General features: G+C 50.1%; 2 protein-coding genes and 1 long non-coding RNA gene across 15 annotated transcripts; 2 read left to right on the forward strand and 1 right to left on the reverse strand.

Annotated features, from left to right (window-relative positions):
- Positions 1–940: 940 nt before the first annotated feature.
- LOC121065104 lies at positions 941–5,366 on the forward strand. Of its 13 annotated transcripts, none has more exons than XM_040547607.1 (6): positions 941–1,265; positions 1,853–2,003; positions 2,248–2,331; positions 3,445–3,591; positions 4,805–4,881; positions 5,184–5,366. In XM_040547607.1, the coding sequence occupies exons 1-6, from the start codon at positions 1,122–1,124 to the stop codon at positions 5,322–5,324; spliced, it is 744 nt and encodes a 247-aa protein (XP_040403541.1). In that variant the 5' UTR covers positions 941–1,121; the 3' UTR covers positions 5,325–5,366. The 13 variants fall into 13 exon arrangements, 4 of the variants coding, with proteins under 4 accessions (XP_040403541.1, XP_040403540.1, XP_040403543.1 ...); XM_040547606.1 differs by lacking the exon at positions 941–1,265 and adding an exon at positions 1,459–1,681; XM_040547608.1 differs by lacking the exon at positions 941–1,265 and adding an exon at positions 1,479–1,676.
- A 9,275-nt stretch (positions 5,367–14,641) lies between these two features.
- On the reverse strand, positions 14,642–16,054 carry LOC121065186 (basic proline-rich protein-like). Its single transcript, XM_040547788.1, has 3 exons — positions 16,046–16,054; positions 15,030–15,834; positions 14,642–14,833 (listed from the first exon to the last, which is right to left on the reverse strand). The coding sequence occupies exons 1-3, from the start codon at positions 16,052–16,054 to the stop codon at positions 14,724–14,726; spliced, it is 924 nt and encodes a 307-aa protein (XP_040403722.1). The 3' UTR covers positions 14,642–14,723.
- A 2,863-nt stretch (positions 16,055–18,917) lies between these two features.
- On the forward strand, positions 18,918–20,539 carry LOC121065105. The gene is made up of 3 exons (XR_005816898.1): positions 18,918–19,162; positions 19,442–19,508; positions 20,361–20,539. It is a non-coding gene; the product is annotated as an uncharacterized LOC121065105 (long non-coding RNA).
- The last annotated feature ends 411 nt before the right edge of the window (positions 20,540–20,950 follow it).

Consider the following 20,950-nt stretch of genomic DNA (forward strand, 5'->3'; position numbering starts at 1 on the left):
GCTATGACTGAAGAACTAGAAAATAAGTTTGGTAAGTTTGCAAAAATAGTACTGTAGAATCGAATAGTATTAGATTCATTAATAACCTCATAAGGAGGAGCATGCACTGTAATTAATGCTTGTTGCTGTATATACGTAGATCAAATGGGACGAATTTGACTGATATTTGGGGGGGGGAAAAAAAGTATATTGAGGGGGGTGGGGGGGAAAGATCCTACATAGAGTAGCTCAAGGTGACAGTTCCTGGGCATTTAGAAACATTTGGGAGAAACTAACTTCGTGGTTACCTGAACAGAATTGGCTCAAACAACTGTTTGTTGGCATTGTAAAAATAATGGCATTGTACACCTACCGTCCCCCGTGACATCTGAAGAAGACTATTGCGCCTTAATGTTGGAAAAACTCAAGAGTGCGGTATGTGAAGAGGTGCAAAAACAACAGTAGGAGTAAGGAAAGAAGAGGGGGGAATTGCGAGAAACTAAGTTGTGTTTTTGCAGCAGAGAACTAATTTTCTGTACTCCAAGGTAGTTGTGTAGTCATAATAAGGAGAAATGCTACGTGGGTAAGTGGACAGTGGAAGGCCTCACTGTTCCAAAATAAGGCAGAAGCTTGAGGAAAAACAGGCTGAGCAGTGTGGGAACAGTAAAACAAAGATCACAGGTTCTTGAAACATAAGAAAGGGAAAAAAAAGAAAATAAGAAGGGAGAAATTAAGGGGTTGAAAAAGAAGTAAAATTGTACATATATGGTGTAGAGGAGCGTCGAGTAGCTTGTGAACCTGTAGTGCTCGGCCAATGAGGAAACAGGGGAGGTGACCAGGTGTCAGGGAATAGGGAATAAAAGTCGATGCTTTGCTTACTGTAACGCGCTCCTAATTGGCAGGATGCCCGCCACTGCAACCGCGAATAAAACAGCCTCACAGAAGATCGTGTGTGAAGCAAATGATTTGAGATGTTCCTCGCAGATACACCTGGTGAGAGAGGACCGAGAACACCCGGGCCTTCTTTTAAAAAAAAAAAAAAAAAAAAAAAAGGCAACACAGGGGCAACCTCAGGGTCGCCGTCCCACAGGGAAGCGGCGCAGTGATTGGCTGGAGCCTGAGGGCGGAAGTGGCGTCAGGACATGCCTTCTCTGAGGGCGGAAACGCTCCGTGATTGGCTCGGAGGAACCCAGGGCGGAAGTGCCGTGCAGGGCTTGCCGGCACTATGGGCGGAGGCTGCGGGGCCGGACCGGGCTCGGGCCGGCGAGGCGCGGTGCAGCATCGAGGTTGGTGGTCGGGGCCGGGCCGGCGGGCGGTCGGGGCGCCACGCGGTCGGCGGCTTCTGCGGAAACGGCCCTTGTGCGGGGCGGGGGCGGCGCCGCGCCGGACCGAACCGGACCGGACCGGGCGTGAGGCGGGGTCTGCACTGCGCGGGGCTTCGGGGGGCTGGGGGAGAGCGGGGCGGAGCGGCGGGAGGCGGTGCGGGGGGGGGGGGGGGCGCAGAGAAGGGGGGGGCGGTTGTGTGCGCTTGGCCGACTCCCCTCTGGGTTGGATGGACTGCTCCGTCCCGAGGCATGCTGGGAGCTGTAGTTCTGTGGTGCGCGGCCGGTCTTGCCGGGGCCGGGGCCGGGGCCGGGGCCGGGCCGTGCGCGCCGGGAGGCGCAGGTCGCCGCTGGCTGCGAGCGCGGTTGCCGGCGGTGAGGCGAGCGAGAGCCTTCGGGGGTGCTTCCCCGGAGCGTCGGGCCGGGAGGGGTGGGGGCTGCGGCGGCCGGGCGCGGGTCCTCGCTGCGCTTGATCGTCGGGCTGCGCCTCGGAGGTTTTCCTCTCCCCGCGTGCTGACAGCCGGCTCTCTCCTTTTTCTGCGGCTCACCAGGGCAGAAGCAGCTCCCCGCCGCTAGGACCCCTGCGGGGTTTGTTGCCGAGTGAAGGTGGCGCACCGGCTACACCGAGGAAAGCTGCAGCTGGCGTGCTGCAGCCGCGGGTTTCCCAGGAGAAAGGGCAGCCCGACTGTCCCAGCTGTCCGGGTAAGTCGCAGCGAACTCCGGGTGAAACCGAGGCGTGCTCGTAAACTTCCTGCAGCCCAGGCTCAAAGGCTTAATCGAATGTGCTGAAGCGCGAACTGCTCGGTGCGGGGAAGCGCAAAGGAAAGCCGCATAGCGCCTGCCAAGTTGTAGGAGCTTCTTAGGCCTAGAATGAATTGGTCTGTCGAGCTCTGTCTCTTTGTTGCTCAGTCTGTGGTACGAGAGGCTAAACTTTGTCCCGCCTCAGCTTTCAGAGTTGTCCTGGAAATAAACCGGGGCTTGCGGGGCTTTCCAGAACGCTGGTTGTGGTCGGTCAAGACAGACGTGAGAGGCAATTTCTGTCTGTCTGTCTGTCTGTCTGTCCATCGGTTATGTCCCGAGAGTTTTGCTTGACCTGTGTGCAATAAAAGAGGCCTCGGGCCTGTACTGAGCAGCGAGAGAAAGCAAAACTCCAGGTAAGCGCTGGCCGTGGCAAAGTTGCTTGGGAATTGAGCGGCTGGGGGTCTTTCCAGCAGAACTTGGTGCGCAGACAGAAACGTGACCTTCGAGGTCCCTGTCTGCCTTGCGTTGAAGCTGTGGTATTTGACCCCTAACTGTATGGAGTTGCTAAATCCTAGAGGGGATGACAGAGACGTCCCTGGTTCAGCCTTTTTTGCCACAGTCATTGCAGAAATTTTGGAAAAGTGAGTCTTATCCCTCTCTTTAAATTCACCTTTTAAAGTATTCTTTCTGCAGACTCCTGTCTGTGGTTTAGGTACTTGATTTGCATGAAACAGAGCCAGACTTTCCTATTAACTAGCGCCCCGATTGAAATTCCCTGTCGTCGGAGAACAAGAACTATAAATGGTGCTTGGCAGTTTAAAGTCTCTTGGCTTCTACGGAGGCTAACTTGCCAAAGCGAATAGGAAGTAGCGTAAAGTTCAGTAAAGACGCTGAATAGAAAAGGTCCTCTTCTGGACGGGAAAAGAGCTTCGCAGAACATGAGCTCTGTTTCCCGTAGGGCTCCCTACTTACCCACCCGTTCAGCGATTATTGCAGGCTTTGACTGGTCCCCTCAGGTCCAATATCGCACAAGCGTTGTGCCGCAGATGGTACCTTAGCTTACTTTCCATCTCGTGCTGCGTTACTTATACCCACAGAAGACTTACTTCAGCGTCGAATAAACCCTGTGCGAAGTGTCCCCGACTCATGCCGGTGGGACCATCGCATTGTGGCTGGTAAAATCCAGGAACAGGACGATGCTTGGAAGAACGTAACCTATGGAGGAGCAGGCAACAGTCTCCTGTTAGGCAACAGGTTTTCGAGACTGGTTTTCCCACCCCCCTGTGCATTTTGAAGGAGGCAGTCCCTAAGCTGATGCAATCCAGCTGCATCTAAGCTGTAGGTTGTTACTTCCATAAGCTGTAAAGGAACTTAACGTGTTGTTTTTTGTTTTTAAATCGAGGCTCGTGTGCGTCCGTTTGGCTTGTCCCGATGGCTGGTGTAGATGATCGCTCACGTGCCCCAAAGCTCCTTGTGCTGATGTTGGATGTGCCCCTTGGCAAAGGACCGCATCCCGTGTGTTCAGCTTTTCTTCCTTACCGTGTCGTATGTATGTATGTATTTATTTACTTTTCTCAAAGAAAGGGTGGATTTTTCATGGGTCTCTCTGTGAGCGTATCGAACAAGGCCGCAGTAAATACGCGTAAGCGAGTAGGCTGCAGCACGTACTGGACGGTATCAGAGCGCTACCCTGCTAGCAGTGGAGGGCCAGGTGAAGGTGTCCAGTGTAAGGGCTTGTTCTGCCTCAAGTGGAACGGAAAGTTTCTGAAGTTGAGCATCCCGGGGGATGTTTTTAGGACTGTTGTTAGACGATAAAAGTCCAGATGGCTGTCGACGAAGGGGATTGTCCTGGTTTCAGTTAGGACAGAGTTAATTAACTCTGTCCTAACTGAAACCAGGACAGGATTTTGTTGGCTCTTTTAGATAGCTGTTCCTACCGAAGATCGCATCAGTTACAAAAGGTAGTAGTAACCTCGCAGTCTCTACGTTCTGTAGCGTCTGTAGCGAAATAAACTGGCGGATGAATAAATGAGCAGATACAAATACACGTGACTCTACAGCTGAGATTAAATAACGTGCAGTTTCTTCTGTGTTTTGTCTTTCAAAAAACATTGTTGCCGAGCGCCTGAGCTTTTTGCTCGCGTTACTGAGGAAAGGAATGGCCGCGCTTCTTCCCCCCTCATCCCTCTCTTTTTTTTTTCTCTCCTCTTCTCCCTTGATGACAGGGACTCGAAATGTTTTCCTCGGATGTCCACGTGAAAGTTTAACAACAACAAAAAAAAGGCGACGGTGAACACTGACAGAATTGGGTGACTTTTTCAAGGTAGAGGGCAAAGAACGCGGAAATTTCTAGTACGTTAGCGTTACTCTGTTAACAGAACCAACGTACAGGCCGCTTGCTGTTCCTAGTTTTTTGGTTTGGTTTTCCTTTCAGCAGTCTCCCCAAAGGCTTTTCTGGACACGTTTTGTATCTTTTTTTGTTCTTCCAGGATTCATTCGTCAGGAAAGACGACCATGAAATCCGAGGGCTGTGGACAACCATCTACCAGATGGTTGCTGCAGTTGCCTTTGGTCACGTCATTCGTGCTTTTAGCTCGCCCTTTCCTTTATCTGGAGTTGAATTTTTCTTGCAGCGCTATGTTTGCAGTGGTAACATTGCTGCCGAGGTGTTTTTTGACTAAAAATGATCTTAACTGTAGTAGTGAATTCACAGAGTGTGGCTTTGTGTAATGATCACAACTTTTTTTTTTCCTTTGTCACAGATAGGAGAAAAGCTCTTTCCAGAGAGGTGGCGAAGGAATTAATTATACCTCTGCCTCACCCTGTGAGACCAGAAGACAATGACTGACTGACTGTAAGCTGCGATTCACAGGAGTCGCATGGCTAAGAGTCTCGGGTTCCTTCTCTGCCTGCCCCCCAGGGCCTTAGGCATGAGAAATCTTAGGCTTAATGTTTTTGCCTATGAAATACTGTCGCGTTAAGGGGCATAGCTGACTACCTGTTGCGGTTCTGGTCGGATTCAGGGTACTGAACTGTCACGGTCACGGATTCACCTAAATAACGTAGCACACCCTCGCTCTACTCGCGTTCAATGAGAACTGTCACGGCTAGGAACAATGCACTGAACAGCAATTTATTACAGCAACAAGGACACAGGTTCTTTGGATCGCCGGCGGTAAATTCACTGTCCGCGAAAGCAAGCGAGCACGCATGCTCAGCACTCAGTGGTCGCACCTTGGAGGCACGGAGCTTTTGGGATGGAGGTGTGTTTTGGTATTCTAAAGATACTAGAATGAGCAAAAGTTCCCTAGAGTACAGCGTTTTGTCAGGTCGTTGGCTCCGGGTAGCAAACATGCAGCTTACCGGTCTTGGTGTGCACAAGAGCAGTCGGGTCCCCATCTGGTCGCAGAGCCTATCCGTGGTGTCTCCTCTCCACTCTGCACTCCGTCCTGTTCCTTAGAGTCAGCACACCAAGTTCCCCTTGTGCGGTAGCATCTAAGGTTGGAGGCCTAGGGAACACTTAGGTAGCGCAGCTGCCCTCCACCCTGAAAGCTTCTTCAGTGCTGTACGCTTTCTTTAAAAGGTGAATATGAGTTTAATTGGCCTAGTTACTTCAGGCAATTACTCCGCAACTACCCAAAGCAGCGATAGTGAGAAGCCCACTTCCAGCATCCGCTCCCCACGCAGGGACGGACGGGTGGACAGACGGACGCCGCTCTTTGCCTTGCCCGCCAGGGGAAGGGGAGAACGACCGGGCAGGGAGCCCCACCGCAGCCCCCCTCCCGGGAGTCCTGCACAGCAGTTTAATAAAGTTTGCTTTCCGGCCTGTGCCCCCTTTGGTGGTTGCCGCCCCGGTAAGTGGCTGTCGCCGTCTGTGTGTGGGTGCAGGTTCCGTAGCGGGGTGGGTGTGGAGGGGGCAGGGGCCCGGAGCGGGGGTGGCCCCGTGTCCGTCGGCCAGGGTGCGGGACCGGCCCTGCCGGGTGGGGGGGCAGCTGCCTATTGTGGGACCGGGAGGGCAGCTCGGTGCTGTCTTTGCCCCCTGGGCTGGGGGGGACTGCTCTGTGTGGTGGGGGCTGCTTGCAGAAGCGCAAGTGGGGGTGGGTTGGGGGTTCCCGGCAGGACCCCCAGGGCAGGGGATGGCGTTGTGGAGGCCGGGTCCCGCGGGATTGGCGGCTGGGGCAGGGAAAGGCCAGGCAGGGATGGCACGGGGTGGCAGGCATCGGTCTGCGGGTGCTGGGCTGCAGGTCGGGAAGCCCGGGGCTGGCTCCGCGGTGCCCGCAGTGTCAAGCCGCCAGGAGCACCTTCTCCCCCAGCAAGCCGGGAGTTGTGGTCATTGGGCTCTGAGCTTCCCGTTGCCCACGTTGGGTTTGTTATTATTATCTCCCTGCCTTTTTTATCCTGGTAAAAAATGTACTGTTTCAGCTTGCCGTCGCTCAGCTTCCCAGCCGGGAGCGGCACGTTGCACAAGGCAGATCCTGAGGCCTCCCTGAGGCGGCGTGGGGTGCAAATTTCTGCTGTTTTCGTTTGTGCTTCCTCTGGGAAAATGGTCTGGGAAGCTGTCCCTGCTGACCGCGGGGCGCCCCCTGCCGGGGCAAAGGGAGTGCTGCAGGCGGCGCTGCTCCGCGCATGCGCGGTAGCGCCCCGGGCGCCCTCTGCCGCCACCTGCTGGGGGGAATCGGGTACTGCAGACGGCACTGGTCTGCGCATGCGCTGTGGCGACCCCGGGCGCCCTCTACCGCCACCTGCAGGTGAAAAGTGCGTACTGCAGGTGCCTCGGGGCCGCGCATGCGCGGTGGCGCCCCCGTGAGCCCACTACCGCCTCCTGCCGTCGAAGAGCGGGTACTGCAGGCGGCGCTGCTCTGCGCAGGCGCGGTGGCGCCCCCGAGCGCCCTCTGCCGCCCCTGCCGGCGAAAAGGGGGTACTGCAGGCGGCGCTAGTCTGCGCATGCGCAGTGGCGCCCCGGGGCGCCCTTTGCCGCCCCCTGCAGGGGAAAACTGCGTACTGCAGGTGCCTAGGGGCGGCGCATGCGCGGTGGCGCCCCCGGGAGCCCTCTGCCGCCACCTGCCGGGGAAAAGCGGGTACTGCTGGCGGCGCGGGACGGTGCTTGCGCGGCGGCGCCCCCGGGCGCCCTCTGCCGCGGAAAAGCGGGTACTGCAGGCGGCGCTGCTCTGCGCAGGCGCGGTGGCACCCCCGGGCGCCATTTGCCGCCCCCTGCCGGGGAAAAGCGGATACTGCAGGCGGCGCGGGGCCGCGCATGCGCGGTGGCGCCCCCGGGCGCCCTCTTCCGCCCCCTGCCGGCGAAAAGCGGGTACTGCAGGCGGCGCGGTACGGCGCATGCACGGTGGCACGCCCGAGCGCCCTCTGCCGCCCCCTGCCGGCGAAAAGCGGGTACTGCAGGCGGCGCTAGTCTGCGCATGCGCGGTGGCGCCCCCGGCCACCCTCTGCCGCCCCCATCCGGGGAAAAGTGAGTACTGCAGGCGGCGCGGGACCGCGCATGCGCGGTGGCGCCCCCTGTCGCCCTCTGCCCCCCCTCCCCCGCCGGCGAAAAGCGGGTACTGCAGGAGGCGCGAGGCGGCGCATGCGCGGTGGCGCCCTCGGGCGCCCTCTGCCGCCCCCTGCCGGGGAAAAGCGGGTACTGCAGGCGGCGCGGGGTCGCGCATGCGCAGTTTTTTTTCCTGCGAGTGATGTTACTACATTGATTTTGTTTTTGGGGTGTAATCTGTTATGCTGCTAGATTTTTCTTCCTGTGTAGAAGAAAGGCTGAGCTAATTCCAGTTAGCTTCAGTAACTTGCTTTCTCATATTGTCATTTCAATATTCAAAGCTGAAGCAAAAGCATTGGTATTGTTGCTGCTAGAGAGACACCAGTTCTCCTGTCTGCACTCTGCATGCTGTTCAGATAAGCTAGAAAAAAATAAAGGCAAAGAAAAACAGCTGCTGCTCCTCCTGCTCTCTTTCTGCTTTCTCGTGCTTTGCCCCTCCCCTTTCCCAGGTGATTGGGTTTGGGTTCCAGGCAGAGCTTAATGGTAATTGAGTCACAGGCATGCCATCAGAGAGCTCATTCTGCCTGGGCTGCGCTTTGGGGTAAGTGCTTTGGTTTTCCTTCAGTCAGTTGCAGGGGTCTTTAGGTGGGTCAGAGTCTATGGACTGATGCGTTTCCAAGTAGAGATCGGTACGTCCTTCTTTTTGAGGTAACAACTAGTAGGATCTGTTAGAGGCAGCTCTGGGGAGGGCTGACAGAGGGCCCGAGACTGATTAAAGAGGCAGGATCCATGAAGTAGTGGGGAAGGGAAGAAGGTAGGCACTCCGGGTTTAGGAATTGATCCGGTAACTCTGTGCAGAGACCAAGGTAAGAAATATTAAGTATTGCCTTGGGGGTCGGGTGAGACTCCGTGTGATGTGTGACTGAGACATACTTTTGTACGAAGCGAGTGTGGAGAGTCCTGATCCGCAGTTCCGTAGCTCCGCGAGGGGCGTGGCCGGAGACAGCCGAAGCGTGAGATAAGAGAGAGAAAGGAAGCGTCTCGGGAAATTTGGTGTACGGTAGCCCTTGCACGGGGAAGCGCTTGGCAGTACACCAGGGAAATTTGGTGTACGGTAGCCCTTGCACAGGGAAGTGCTTGGCAGTACACCCCCATTTTCCAGAATCGGAACGTTAGTGTGTGGTACCCTGCAGGAGGGAAATTTCTGTAGCAGCACACTGACAAGGGCTAGGAAAAATGGGAAATATGAGTTCCAGGGGACAGGGAGATATCCCTGGGGGAGTGCCTGCCGACAGGTCTTCCTGAAGAATGATAAGAAATTGGAAAAATAATATCAAAATCAGAGGAGATGATAAAAGAAAGAAGAAAAAAAAAAAAAAGGTTAAATATTGTGTATCAGTCAGGACAAAAGAACCAATTAAGGAAACAGCAGTATTTTGGCCAAAATACGGGTCTGATGAAAATTCAGGCTTTAAATTTATATGTGAACAATAAGATTCCTTTTTCGGAGAAGGAGCCAAGTTACGCTCCCTATAATCCTAATATTGCACCGGTGGCAGCAGCAGTCGCTCCAGGAAGGGAGACAGGGACTGTAATTAACACTATCCCTAGAGAAGGAGCGTACTCTAGGCTCTGGCAAGAATTAGAACAAGGTAGAAGAGATGCTGAGAATTTTGCCTTCCCTGATACTAACAGTACTAACGCTAACTGTCTATCCTCTTAGGTGAACTCCCCCCTCTCCTTACCGGCAGAGAGGTTAGGAGTCTTAAGGAGGAGACGAAGTCCTTAGCTGAGGACCCCAACAGGCTAGCTGAACTCTTAGACCAGTTCCTAGGACCTAACCTACGCTCTTGAGGGGGAATTATGTCTATAAGTATGTTGTTTACAGGGAAAGAAATGGGAATGATCGGGAGGAGAGCTGCTATACAAAACTGGGAGAGAGCTCATCCTCCAGGACCAGGGGTAATACCAGCAGGGTAGAAATACCCACTTGCTGATCCTGGCTGGAATAATAATAATGCACAACACAGAAATCATATGAGAGATTTGGGGTCAGAATGAGAAAGTACTCGTGGATGAATCCCAAGGACCTGGTATCCCAAGAGCTCTTGAAAGTTCATTTTGTGATTAAAGCCTGGCAAGATACACAGAAAAAGCTCCAGAAGGTGGGGGGATGTAGTGAACAGTCACTGTGGGGGGCCCTCCTGCGGGAGGCCCTGGAGGCGTATATCGGGAGGGGAGATGAGAAGGAAAAGCAGAGAGCGAAACTAATGGTATTGACGGTGTAGCAGGTAGTGAGGCGGAGGGTTAGAGAAAGAGGAAGAAAATCTTCAGGGGGAGTCAGGGCCAGGATGGAAAGGAGAAGAAGAGAGATGAAGGAATGGCAGGCAAGGAAAGCTCAGGGACAGGCTTTGAAGCGTGGCCAGGCTGGCCACTTCAAATAGCAATATCCGGAGTGGAAGAAGGGGGAGAGAAGGAAAATGGGAAAGTACAGGCTGGAGAAAGATAGAAGTGTTAAAAAGGGTTATTGAAGGTATTAAAGGTGTGGTATGTAGTGTTTGACAGAGCTGTTTGAAGTTGAACGAGTAGGGAAAGAGGATGAAGGCATTATCTAAGTAACAGTCTAGAAGTTTTGGTATATTTGCTGTGGTGTTTGGTCAGTTTCCCAAGTACTGGGGGGGGCGGGGGGGGGGGGCAGCCTGCTCCCCCTCCCCCCCGAACCTTGCTATGTGAACCCAATACACTGGGGCAGCTAGATCATTACTGGCTTGTAAAGTATCAGGGATTAAATTAACTAATGAAACCCTACAAGTGATGGGGGTAGAAGGGGCTAGGATAACAGTGCCACTTTTGGGGGATACCAGGCTGAGAGTAGGGGATAAAATGATCGCTGGGCAATTACTGTATGTACCAAAGGCAGGGACTAACTTGTTGGGAAGGGATTTGATGATGACATTGGGCATTCAAATGGCAAATTCTTACACTGGAATAACAGTGTTATTAATGGAGTGCTCTCAGGCCCTGAGAGCAGAGATCTATTCACCTCTGACTGGAAAGACCCGGAAATGGGGGCGGAAGCAACAATACAGGTGGACAGTTTTCCCTCAGGGGTTTACAGGGCCACCAGTTTATTTGGGCAAGTTCTAGAACAGATTTTGGAGCGATTACAACCTCCCGAGGAGGTATTACTGTTACAAATATGCAGATGATCTTTTATTGTCAGGACAGGAGAAAACAGTTGTGAAGGAAGCTACTGACAAGCTATTCGACTTTCTGGGAAAGCAGGGCTTGGGAGTATTGCAAAATAAATGACAATATGTAGAAGGAGAAGTCAGGTATTTAAGGCATCTAATGTCTGAGGGAAAACGAAGAATAAGTCCAGAGAGGATTCAGGGAATTGTTGAAAACTAAGACAGAATTAAAAAGTTTGAAGAGAGAGATCTTTTTTTTTAAGGAATCGGGAGCCACGAAGTCTGAGGGAAAATGGATGCTCCCTGCTGGGAGAGAAATGCTGAATAAAGCACCAATGAGGCAAATATTAACTGTTTTACATCAAGAGAGTCATTGGCAGGTGCAAGCAATGTGTGAGGTTGTGCTAAGAAAGTATGTCTGTGTGGGAATATACACTTTAGCGAAGCAAATATGCAGAGGATGTACCATATGTCAAAAGGTAAATAAAAAGGTCATCCGTAACCCACCTAGAGGGGGACGGGAGCCAGGGATTCGACCTTTCCAAAGCATACAGGTAGACTTTACCGAATTACCTGAAGCAGGGAGACTTAAGTACTTGTTTGTCCTAGTTGACCACGTGACTGGATGGGTGCAAGCTTTCCCCTCGGTATCTGCCACTGCGAACACGGTGGCTAAGGTATCACCGGAGCAAATAGTCCCTAGATGTGGGATAGTTGAAAACATTGATTCAGATCAAGGAAGTCATTTCACTTCACAAGTACTGCAAGGGTTAATGCAGGCCTTAGAGATTGAATGGAATTTTCACACCCCCTGGCACCCCTCCTCTTCTGGGAAGGTAGAGCGAATGAACCAGACATTAAAGAAGCAATTAACTAAATTAGTGTTAGAAACCCAACTTCCTTGGGTAGAATGATTACCTTCAGCACTCCTCCAGGTTCAAACAGCACCGAGAAAGGATCTAGGAATTTCACCGCATGAGATGCTGTTTGGATTCCCCTATCTGGGCAGAAGGGATGAGATACCGCAATTCGAAACAAGAGAGAGTTTTCTTAAGAACTGTATTCTGGGGTTGTCCTCTTCTTTGTCATCTCTCAGAACCTGTGGGTTGTTGGCTCAAACCCCATCTTTGGAATTCCCCATTCTCCACCATCAGCCAGGAAATTGGGTCCTGATTCGGACCTGGAAAGAATCAAAACTCCGGCCTGAATGGGAAGGACTATTCCAAGTACTACTAACCACTGAAACAGCCGTAAGAACTGCAGAAAAAGGCTGGACTCACTATACTCGAGTGAAGGCGTCCGTCGACCCTGGTACCTGGGAAGCTGTTCCTACAGAAGACTTGTTGGAAGTTGAAATCGAAGAGAAAAATCTCGTAGCGGACTCTGAGCAGGATAAAAGCTTACAATTGTAAACTAACCTTTTATTTTCACAGGTAACTAATGAGTGTGACTCGTGATTGAGAGAAAGGACTGGCCTATGGCGAATCAAAGTGCTCCCAAGGGGTTTTTGTTCTAGTAGTAGTGTACATGTATCTTACTCTTTGTATTGGTAATTATTTGGAAACCTAAGGGTTAAAAATAATGACAGGGAAAAATCAGCTATTAATTTTGTTTCTAGTGATTGTGGGCCTCAGAGAAGGCCTTGGTCAATTGGCAACTTGGAAAAGGCATGACCAGATAATAGTAAGACGGGATACCCCATCAGAATAGGGGGTGAATGTGACAGAGGGTTATGTACCACAGTCTGTCATGTTTGATGCTTGTGAGGTGTTAGCTTGTGGAGATTTAAATGCCCAATGACAATTGAGCAGAGAGAACAAATAACTGGGAGAGACCCAACAGCCAGATTGAGAACAGCTGTATGGAAACGATCCTCTATTGCCATCAGAGAAAGGGAGAAACTCAAGGAGAAAACAGGAGAGAAAACAGGAGTCCCTCTTTGAAATGTGGCAGTTCAAACATCTGACATTGAAACAGGGTATGGGGATGTGAACGCCCGGATAGAATGGGTCAAATATACTGTCCAGAGTCTCAACCATAGCAATTGCTATGCTTGTGCCTTGGGACGACCGACTGCCCAGACAGTGCCCTTCCCATTGGGGTGGACCAGGGATTCCCAGGGGATGCGATGTATGATTGCATTGTACCAAGAAAAGACTGCCTGGGGAAATGAGGCCTGTAAGTCTCTCTCTTTGCTGTTCCCTTCCTTGCGTGATAGCAGTATCAGGGTTCCCCCTGCATTCTCTACAGCTATAGGTAACCATACAGCTTGCCTATCACGGCAAGCCAGGAATCAAATTGCTTCAGGGTTTGAGTCGCTGTTCTGGTGGGTAACAATCAATAAGAGTATTTATTATAATCAGCAGATATTCATAAATTATACAAGGGATGCGATAAGAGAAATCGCTGAACAACTAGATGCCACCAGCAAAATGGCTTGGGAAAACAGAATAGCATTAGATATGATGATCGTGGAGAAAGGAGGTGTGTGTGTGTGTGTGTGTGTTGTTTTTGCAGTTACATCGTTTAGAGGGAAGGAATGTGGCGTTGAGATAGGCTTGCAGTGATAAGAAAGCTTAACAGACAACCTTGTAAAATGCAGACAACCGGACTCCTTAGAGCAATTAGGTGAAAATCACGGTGTCAAGTCAGATAAGTGGAGAACCATTACCACTTCAAACAGTAAAAAAAGTCAAAAGAAATTTGAAATTTAACAGGCCGTCACGTATTGTCTGTGAAGCGTGTCAGATAGGTTGTGAACCTGGAATACCCAGTCAATGGGGAAACAGGGGAGGGTCCCGGTCGTTGAGAAAGAAAGTATATAAACCGTACTATGTGACTAGCAGGTGCGCTCCTGCTTGTGGGACGCGTGCCATTGCGATCGCGAATAAATTACTGCTTCACTGAGCTACTCGCCTGAGCCTAAGTTACTGGCTACGGAGTGTTTCTCACACTCCCCGCACATAATCCTGGCTACAATATACCGTGTTATCGAAGGTGCCTTTTAAACGACATTGATAGAAACTCAGGGGGCGACAGAACTGACCCTGGGTGTGGAACTATCCATACAGGGAATAATCCATACTGTACCAAATATGGTAGCCACAGGAATGCTAATATACGTAGCGCACACCAGATGCAACATGAGAATCCTGTAACTGGATGGCCTGAGATGGTGGTAACTGGATGGCGAGAGGTGGTACTGGCTACGTGGCAATAAAGCCAGGAAGGTGTTGCCCCTGGGATGGAAGGGAGCTCGCACCCTGGAGGCAGTAATTCCAAATGTAACTATTATTGAAGACCCACAAAGCCAAAGCCCCCTTGAGACCACACGCAGGATTAAGCGGACTCCAGATAGTTCTCTAGTAAACTTCTCTAGTATTTCACAGCTTTGCAAGGTGGTTTTTACCTTGGTTAGGGGTGGGTGAATTAGAAAAAGCTATTGTAAATATCTCTGCTATGACTGAAGAACTAGAAAATAAGTTTGGTAAGTTTGCAAAAATAGTGCTGTAGAATCGAATAGTATTAGATTCATTAATAACCTCATAAGGAGGAGCATGCACTGTAATTAATGCTTGTTGCTGTATATACGTAGATCAAATGGGACGAATTTGACTGATATTTGGGGGGAAAAAAAAGTATATTGAGGGGGGTGGGGGGGAAAGATCCTACATAGAGTACCTCAAGGTGACAGTTCCTGGGCATTTAGAAACATTTGGGAGAAACTAACTTCGTGGTTACCTGAACAGAATTGGCTCAAACAACTGTTTGTTGGCATTGTAAAAATAATGGCATTGTACACCTACCGTCCCCCGTGACATCTGAAGAAGACTATTGCGCCTTAATGTTGGAAAAACTCAAGAGTGCGGTATGTGAAGAGGTGCAAAAACAACAGTAGGAGTAAGGAAAGAAGAGGGGGGAATTGCGAGAAACTAAGTTGTGTTTTTGCAGCAGAGAACTAATTTTCTGTACTCCAAGGTAGTTGTGTAGTCATAATAAGGAGAAATGCTACGTGGGTAAGTGGACAGTGGAAGGCCTCACTCTTCCAAAATAAGGCAGAAGCTTGAGGAAAAACGGGTCGAGCAGTGTGGGAACAGCAAAACAAAGATCACAGGTTCTTGAAACATAAGAAAGAGGGGAAAAAAAGAAAATAAGAAGGGAGAAATTAAAGGGTTGAAAAAGAAGTAAAATTGTACATATATGGTGTAGAGGAGCGTCGAGTAGCTTGTGAACCTGTAGTGCTCGGCCAATGAGGAAACAGGGGAGGTGACCAGGTGTCAGGGAATAGGGAATAAAAGTCGATGCTCTGCTTACTGTAACGCGCTCCTAATTGGCAGGACGCCCGCCACTGCAACCGCGAATAAAATAGCCTCACAGAAGATCGTGTGTGAAGAAAATGAATTGAGATGTTTCTCGCAGATACACCTGGTGAGAGAGGACCGAGCACACCCGGGCCTTCTTTAAAAAAAAAAAAAAGGCAACGCAGGGGCAACCTCAGGGTCGCCGTCCCACAGGGAAGCGGCGCAGTGATTGGCTGGAGCCTGAGGGCGGAAGTGGCGTCCGGACATGCCTTCCTTGAGGGCGGAAGCGCTCCGTGATTGGCTCGGAGGAACCCAGGGCGGAAGTGCCGTGCAGGGCTTGCCGGCACTATGGGCGGAGGCTGCGGGGCCGGACCGGGCTCGGGCCGGCGAGGCGCAGTGCAGCAACGAGGTTGGTGGTCGGGGCCGCCCCGGGCCGGGCCGGGCCGGGAGGGGAGGGGGCGAGGCGGCGGGCGGTCGGGGCGCCACGCGGTCGGCGGCTTCTGCGGAAACGGCCCTTGTGCGGGGCGGCGGCGGCGCCGCGCCGGACCGGACCGGACCGGACCGGACCGGGCGTGCGGCGGGGTCTGCACCGCGCGGGGCTTCGGAGGGCTGGGGGAGAGGGGGGCGGAGCGGGGGGGGGGGGGGCGGTTGTGTGCGCTTGGCCGACTCCCCTCTGGGTTGGATGGACTGCGCCGTCCCGAGGCATGCTGGGAGCTGTAGTTCTGTGTTGCCGGGCGGCGACATGGGCTCCGGGGTGCGCGGCTGGTCTTTCCCCGAGCCGGTGCCGGGCCGTGCGCACCGGGAGGCGCAGGTTGCCGCTGGATGCAGGTTTAAGCTTGGAAATAAAGGGGGAGTGAGGGAAGAAAAAAAGCAAAGCCTTACAGAGCCTCAGCTCCACCTAGGAACAAATAACGGTCTGTTTGCTTCTGGAAGAACTTCCCACCGCTGAGGACGGATGGGGCGGACCCCAAAAGCTAGATGGGGTTGTGTGAGAGCTGGTGATAATGCCAGCAGGACTCCACAGCCGACAAGAGACATCGTTGGCCTTGACGTCCGTCACAACGGAAAATGCTCGTTTAATCCAATTTGGGGAAGTCTGTCAAACTCTCAGAAACAATAGCAGTGAGACTCTGTTATGCAGTCATGGTGAAAGTTTAGCATAGCGAAGAAACAGTGTGTATTAGGTAAGGTGACAAATGGAGTCACACCTCCCAGAAGTCCCAGTTTGTGGTCTTTAAGCTTTTTTTCTTGTTGGGGGAAGGTGGAGAGAGCCGAATATTATCCAGGAAGGTGACCAAATCCGTGCCTAAAAAGCTCAGCTGCTAAAGGTTTTATAAATGATCTTTGCACTGCAAGTTTCAGTTTTCATGAAGCCAAATTGAGATAAATCCAAAATTTTCTACGGATTTAAAAGAACGCTTACTAAAATATTCTTGTCATTCACAATAATAATGGAGTGAGTGAACTTGTTCCACACAGTGACCTTACTTTATTATTTTGTTTGTTGTATTCCAGCAAACTGTGTATGATCCCAGGAGCAAAGGCACAGTCTTGTGTAGCATTGTCATTCTGCCCCACCGCTCTGATATCTAACAAAGTAATACATTCTGGATGGTGTCTACAAATTCTTTCCTTCTTTATGTAAGAGGTCGATGCCCGTCGCCTAGTTTGTCACAGAGCGTCACTGAAGTACTGTTTTATTTGTATTTGTGAAGACAGCAGAATCAAAGACAGCAGGTCAGTGACTCCCACCGAGATGGTCATTAAGATAAAACAGTGAAGTTTCTAGCATATATTAAAAAGCCTGGAGGAATTAGCATAGCTTGCAGGAAAGTGTGCTGGAAAGAGATGATATTTGAGAGCAAGCATGAAAATGTCGTCTTTTTACCAAGAATGATGAGAACTGATGCATCTGCCCTGCGTTTGGATAGGTAAGTGAGTTAAGAGGAGCCGAGCGTAGAGTCTGCAGGGGAATAGGGAAATGAATGAGATAATTTAATCTCTTTTCCGTGCAAGCGTGTTTTTGTTTTGTTTTTTAAATCCCATACTTTTGTTATTATCCAGAATTTTTAATATAACTCTGTATTTTAACTGGTCCGGGTTTATGGATAGCAGCTAAGTATAGAAAGAAATAAGATCCTGAAGCATCCCTGGAGCCGCTAACTCTACCTCTTTATCTGTTCCCTAAGAAGATGCCCTGGATTTAAAGACGGTGTGTATTAAATGAAGTATGAGAAGAAACAGCTTCTTCGGACACTTGCGCTCCTCTTCTTCAGCTCGTGGAGAAGGCTGACAGCCTGTCTCACTCTTGTCAGTGCTACCCCACCAGCTCCTTTAGGAGCCCAGCACCGCGTTTGGCCTGTTGCGATCTTCCCGCTCCCCTCATTTCTGTGCTGCAACGCCACCATCCACGAGAAGTCAGGTAGGATCTGAAGACCTTTGACATTGCTAAAGAATCAAACCTCAGCTGTCAGTTTTAGCCCTTTGTATTCCATACGTTTGCTTTGCTGGATGATGGTTTCGTTGTTGATTTTGTAATACGTTCTTTGTAGAGGTTATTTTAAGGAGCTAAGTAGGCAGCCTCCTTCCCTCGGTGGATTTGTGCGAGTTTTAGCTGAGCTTTGCACATCTGAGCGATTGCCCAGTGGCTGTTCTGGTCTTGACACGTCCCTAAAACCTTTGTCCGCCTCGCCCCTCCTCTTTGTGTATTAAGATGCACGTTTGCGCAAAAATTATGTACACCGTGCATAAGCCCCCCAGTGGTTATGGGGCATTTTCAGCATTTCACAGATAAGGCTCCGTGTTTACTTAATCACTTAGGCATAGTCCTGGCTTTCAGCGTAGGCATAGCTAATGATTGTTACTCAAGTGGTTATAAAGTTCCCAACGTTTGTTTGTTTATATATATATATATAGAGAGAGAGAGAGAGAGATACATACCCATATGTATATGTATGTATATACATAAATGAAACTGAGTCTGTGGAGTAAAAGACTTTTCTGCTTGCAGTATGTACTCACGTATCAGCAGACTCATACGCAAGTTGATCCAAACTGGGTGCCAAGCTGTGCCTTTTTTGTCACCTGGAATATGCAATCTGTGCACCTCAGGTGTACCTTGTCTATTAACTATCTCTGACATTGTGCCACCCCATTAATATCAGTGGATGCACCCAGCACCACCTTGGGGCTACAGAGAACGTGGAAATTTCCTGTATGTTAATGTTACTCTGTTAACAAAACTGACGTACTAGCCGCTTGCTGTTTCTATTTTTTTGTTTTTCTTTTCAGTAGTCTCCTCAGAAGTTGTTGTGGACACGTGTATCTTTTCTGTTCTTCCAGGATTCATTCTTCAGGAAAGACGACCATGAAATCCGAGGGCTGTGGACAACCATCTACCAGATGGTTGCTGCAGTTGCCTTTGGTCACGTCATTCGGGCTTTTAGCTCGCCCTTTCCTCTACCTTGAGTTGAATTTTTGTGCAGTGCTATGTTTGCAGTGGTAGCCGAGTTTGCAGTTTGCGGCCGAGGTGTTTTTGATTAAAAACGATCTTAACTGTAATAGTGAATTCACAGAGTGTGGCTTTGTATAATGACTCCCACGATGATAACATTTTTCTCCTTTGTCACAGAGAGGAGAAAAGCTCTTTCCAGAGAGATGGAGAAGGAATTAATTAAACCTCTGCCTCATCCTGCGAGACCAGAAGACATGGAGTAACTGTAAGCTGCGATTCTCAGGAGACATACTAAGAGTCCCGGGTTCCTTCTCTGCCTGCCCCCCAAGGCCTTGGGCATGTTGGGTTCACCCTGGGAAGGGCACGTTGCTCAGGGCAGTTATTTCCTCCCCTAGACGACGTGGGGTGCATTTTTCTGATGCACTTGTGGTTTTCCACCCGTGGTTTTTCACTTGTGGTTTTCCACGTGGTTCGCACTGCTTCCATTATTGAGAAAACGGTTTGGGAAGCTGTGTCTGCCACTTCTCAGGATTTTCTGCCACCACCTGCTGGCAAAAAAAATCAGTAACGCAGGTGGAGCCATGTAGGACTTCTCAGAGGTAAGCCTTCAACGTATGGGGACCCCTAAACTCGTGAGCCGAGCACGCAAGACAAATGTCCGTGGCACAAAGATCAAGGACGACTTCTCAGAGGTAAGCAGCTTTCCCTTTGTTTCCCCGTCCTCTCAGGAGCCCTCTTTATGATGCTTGTACACACTTCAGGCTCACAACACTCATTTTCTCCTCTACTTAGTATTCCTAGTCCCTGCCTAACCCGTCTTCCCTCCCCCCACTTTCCAAAGACCTACATGCTCTGCTCAGGTCCCTCCTGAGGCCTTACAGATCTTTTAAATCTGCTCAGCGTTCTTTCCGGCTTGTACTGTGCCATTATTTTTTCCCTGCTCCTTTTGAGAATGTCTGTACCCTTTTCAGATCTCGATTGGGTTGGCTTTTTTGAACCCATCTGCATAGCCTTTTGTTTTTTAGATAGTCTACTAAGGTATGTTACTTCTCCGGTGAGTTATTTTACTACATTGAATTGTATTTTTGTGGTTTGTAATCTGTTACACTCCTAGATTATTTCTACCTACGTAAAGAAAGGTTTCAGCTAATTACAGTCAAAAACAGTTTTAGTTACCTACTTGGTCATATTGTTGTTTCAATAATCAGGACTGAAGCAAAAGCACAGGAATTGTTGCCCCTAGTAACACTCCACACACTGTTGAGCTAAGCCAAATAAAAAACGCAGCTGCTGCTCTCTTTATCCCTTCCTGTGCTTTGCCCCTCCTCTTTCCCAGGTGATTGGGGCAGGGTGCCGGGTGGGGCCTAATGGTATATGAGCCGCAGGTGTCCTATCAGAGAGCTCATTCTGCCTGAGCTGCTTTTTGGGGTAAGTGCTTTGTTTTTCCTTCAGTCAGTTGCAGGTTGTTTTTTTTTTTCAGGTGGGTCGGAGTCTAGGGGTTGATGCATTTCCAAGTTGAAAGAGATAAGTACGTCTATTTAAAGTTACATCTAGTAGGATCATTTAAAGTAAACTAATCTATATAGTAGTAGATGCCTTTATTGCATGCAGCTTTTCTTCAGGTGAGTAATTCTTATAGTCTAAGTAATTCTTTTCCCATGTTTTGGTCACGATGTTTGTAGCGTGCCTTTTTATGTGTGTGTTTGGCCTGGAGCTGTCCTGCCTGGCAATTAGTGATGGTAGCTAACGTGGTGGTTCATCAGTGCAATAATACATTGTCCTGACTCTTTTGGGAAAGACATCTGGTCTGTCTCTGGGCGAATGCTCAAGTTCTGGGCGAGTACTCAAGGGCAGCTGGCACAGAGTCTTTTTTCTTTTTTTTCCCAGCAGTAGGTAAACCTTAGGAGGAATCGGTCAAAGGAAACAGCAACTGTCAAGTTGCTGTTCGGCAAAAATCTGTCAAGTTCTTGTTCGGCAACTCGGTGACTGGTTTGATCTACTTCTCAGATGTAGAGGTAAATGGACTGCTCTTTTGAAATGATAAAATAAAAAACATGAAGTTTGTCAAATGTGGCAGTGCCTGTTTGCAGTCTGTTGCTTTTGTCCGTGGTAGATAACACTTATAAGGAATCGGTCAAAGGAAAGAGCGCCTTCTGGAACTGTGAAGCTCTGCGTTGGCAACTCGGTGACTGGCTTGACATACTGCCCATCATCAGAGGGAAGCGGACTGCTGTTTTGAAAATAAGAAATTAAAAAAAATATATTAAAAATTAAAAAAAAAATAGGGTGCCGCTCTGTGGCACCTGGAGGACTGCCACTCTGTGTGGCAGTTAAAAGAATGTGATTTGGAGATGGAGAGCAGCAGAGGTAAAGCAGCTGGGAAGATAGGTATAGGTATTACAGTAGGTAGGCTGTGGTTATGAGGTGCCTCAGGGTGTGCTTTTTGTCTTGTTTCTGCCCTTCCGTAGTGCAGCCTTGGA

The sequence above is a fragment of the Cygnus olor genome, chromosome 2 (assembly GCF_009769625.2).
Source record: "Cygnus olor isolate bCygOlo1 chromosome 2, bCygOlo1.pri.v2, whole genome shotgun sequence".
Lineage (NCBI taxonomy): Eukaryota > Metazoa > Chordata > Aves > Anseriformes > Anatidae > Cygnus > Cygnus olor.

Excerpts from the sequence above, each read along its gene's own strand:
- LOC121065186 (XM_040547788.1), bottom strand. Across the intron at positions 14,834-15,029 it reads CCAATTAGGAGCGCGTTACA|GAACCTGTGATCTTTGTTTT; the intron begins GTAAGCAGAGCA and ends CTTATGTTTCAA.
- LOC121065104 (XM_040547606.1), top strand. The coding sequence starts at position 1,532 with ATGGACTGCTCCGTCCCGAGGCATGCTGGGAGCTGTAGTTCTGTGGTG. Across the intron at positions 2,004-2,247 it reads CGACTGTCCCAGCTGTCCGG|CTTTCAGAGTTGTCCTGGAA; the intron begins GTAAGTCGCAGC and ends GTCCCGCCTCAG. Across the intron at positions 2,332-3,444 it reads GGTCAAGACAGACGTGAGAG|GCTCGTGTGCGTCCGTTTGG; the intron begins GCAATTTCTGTC and ends TTTTAAATCGAG.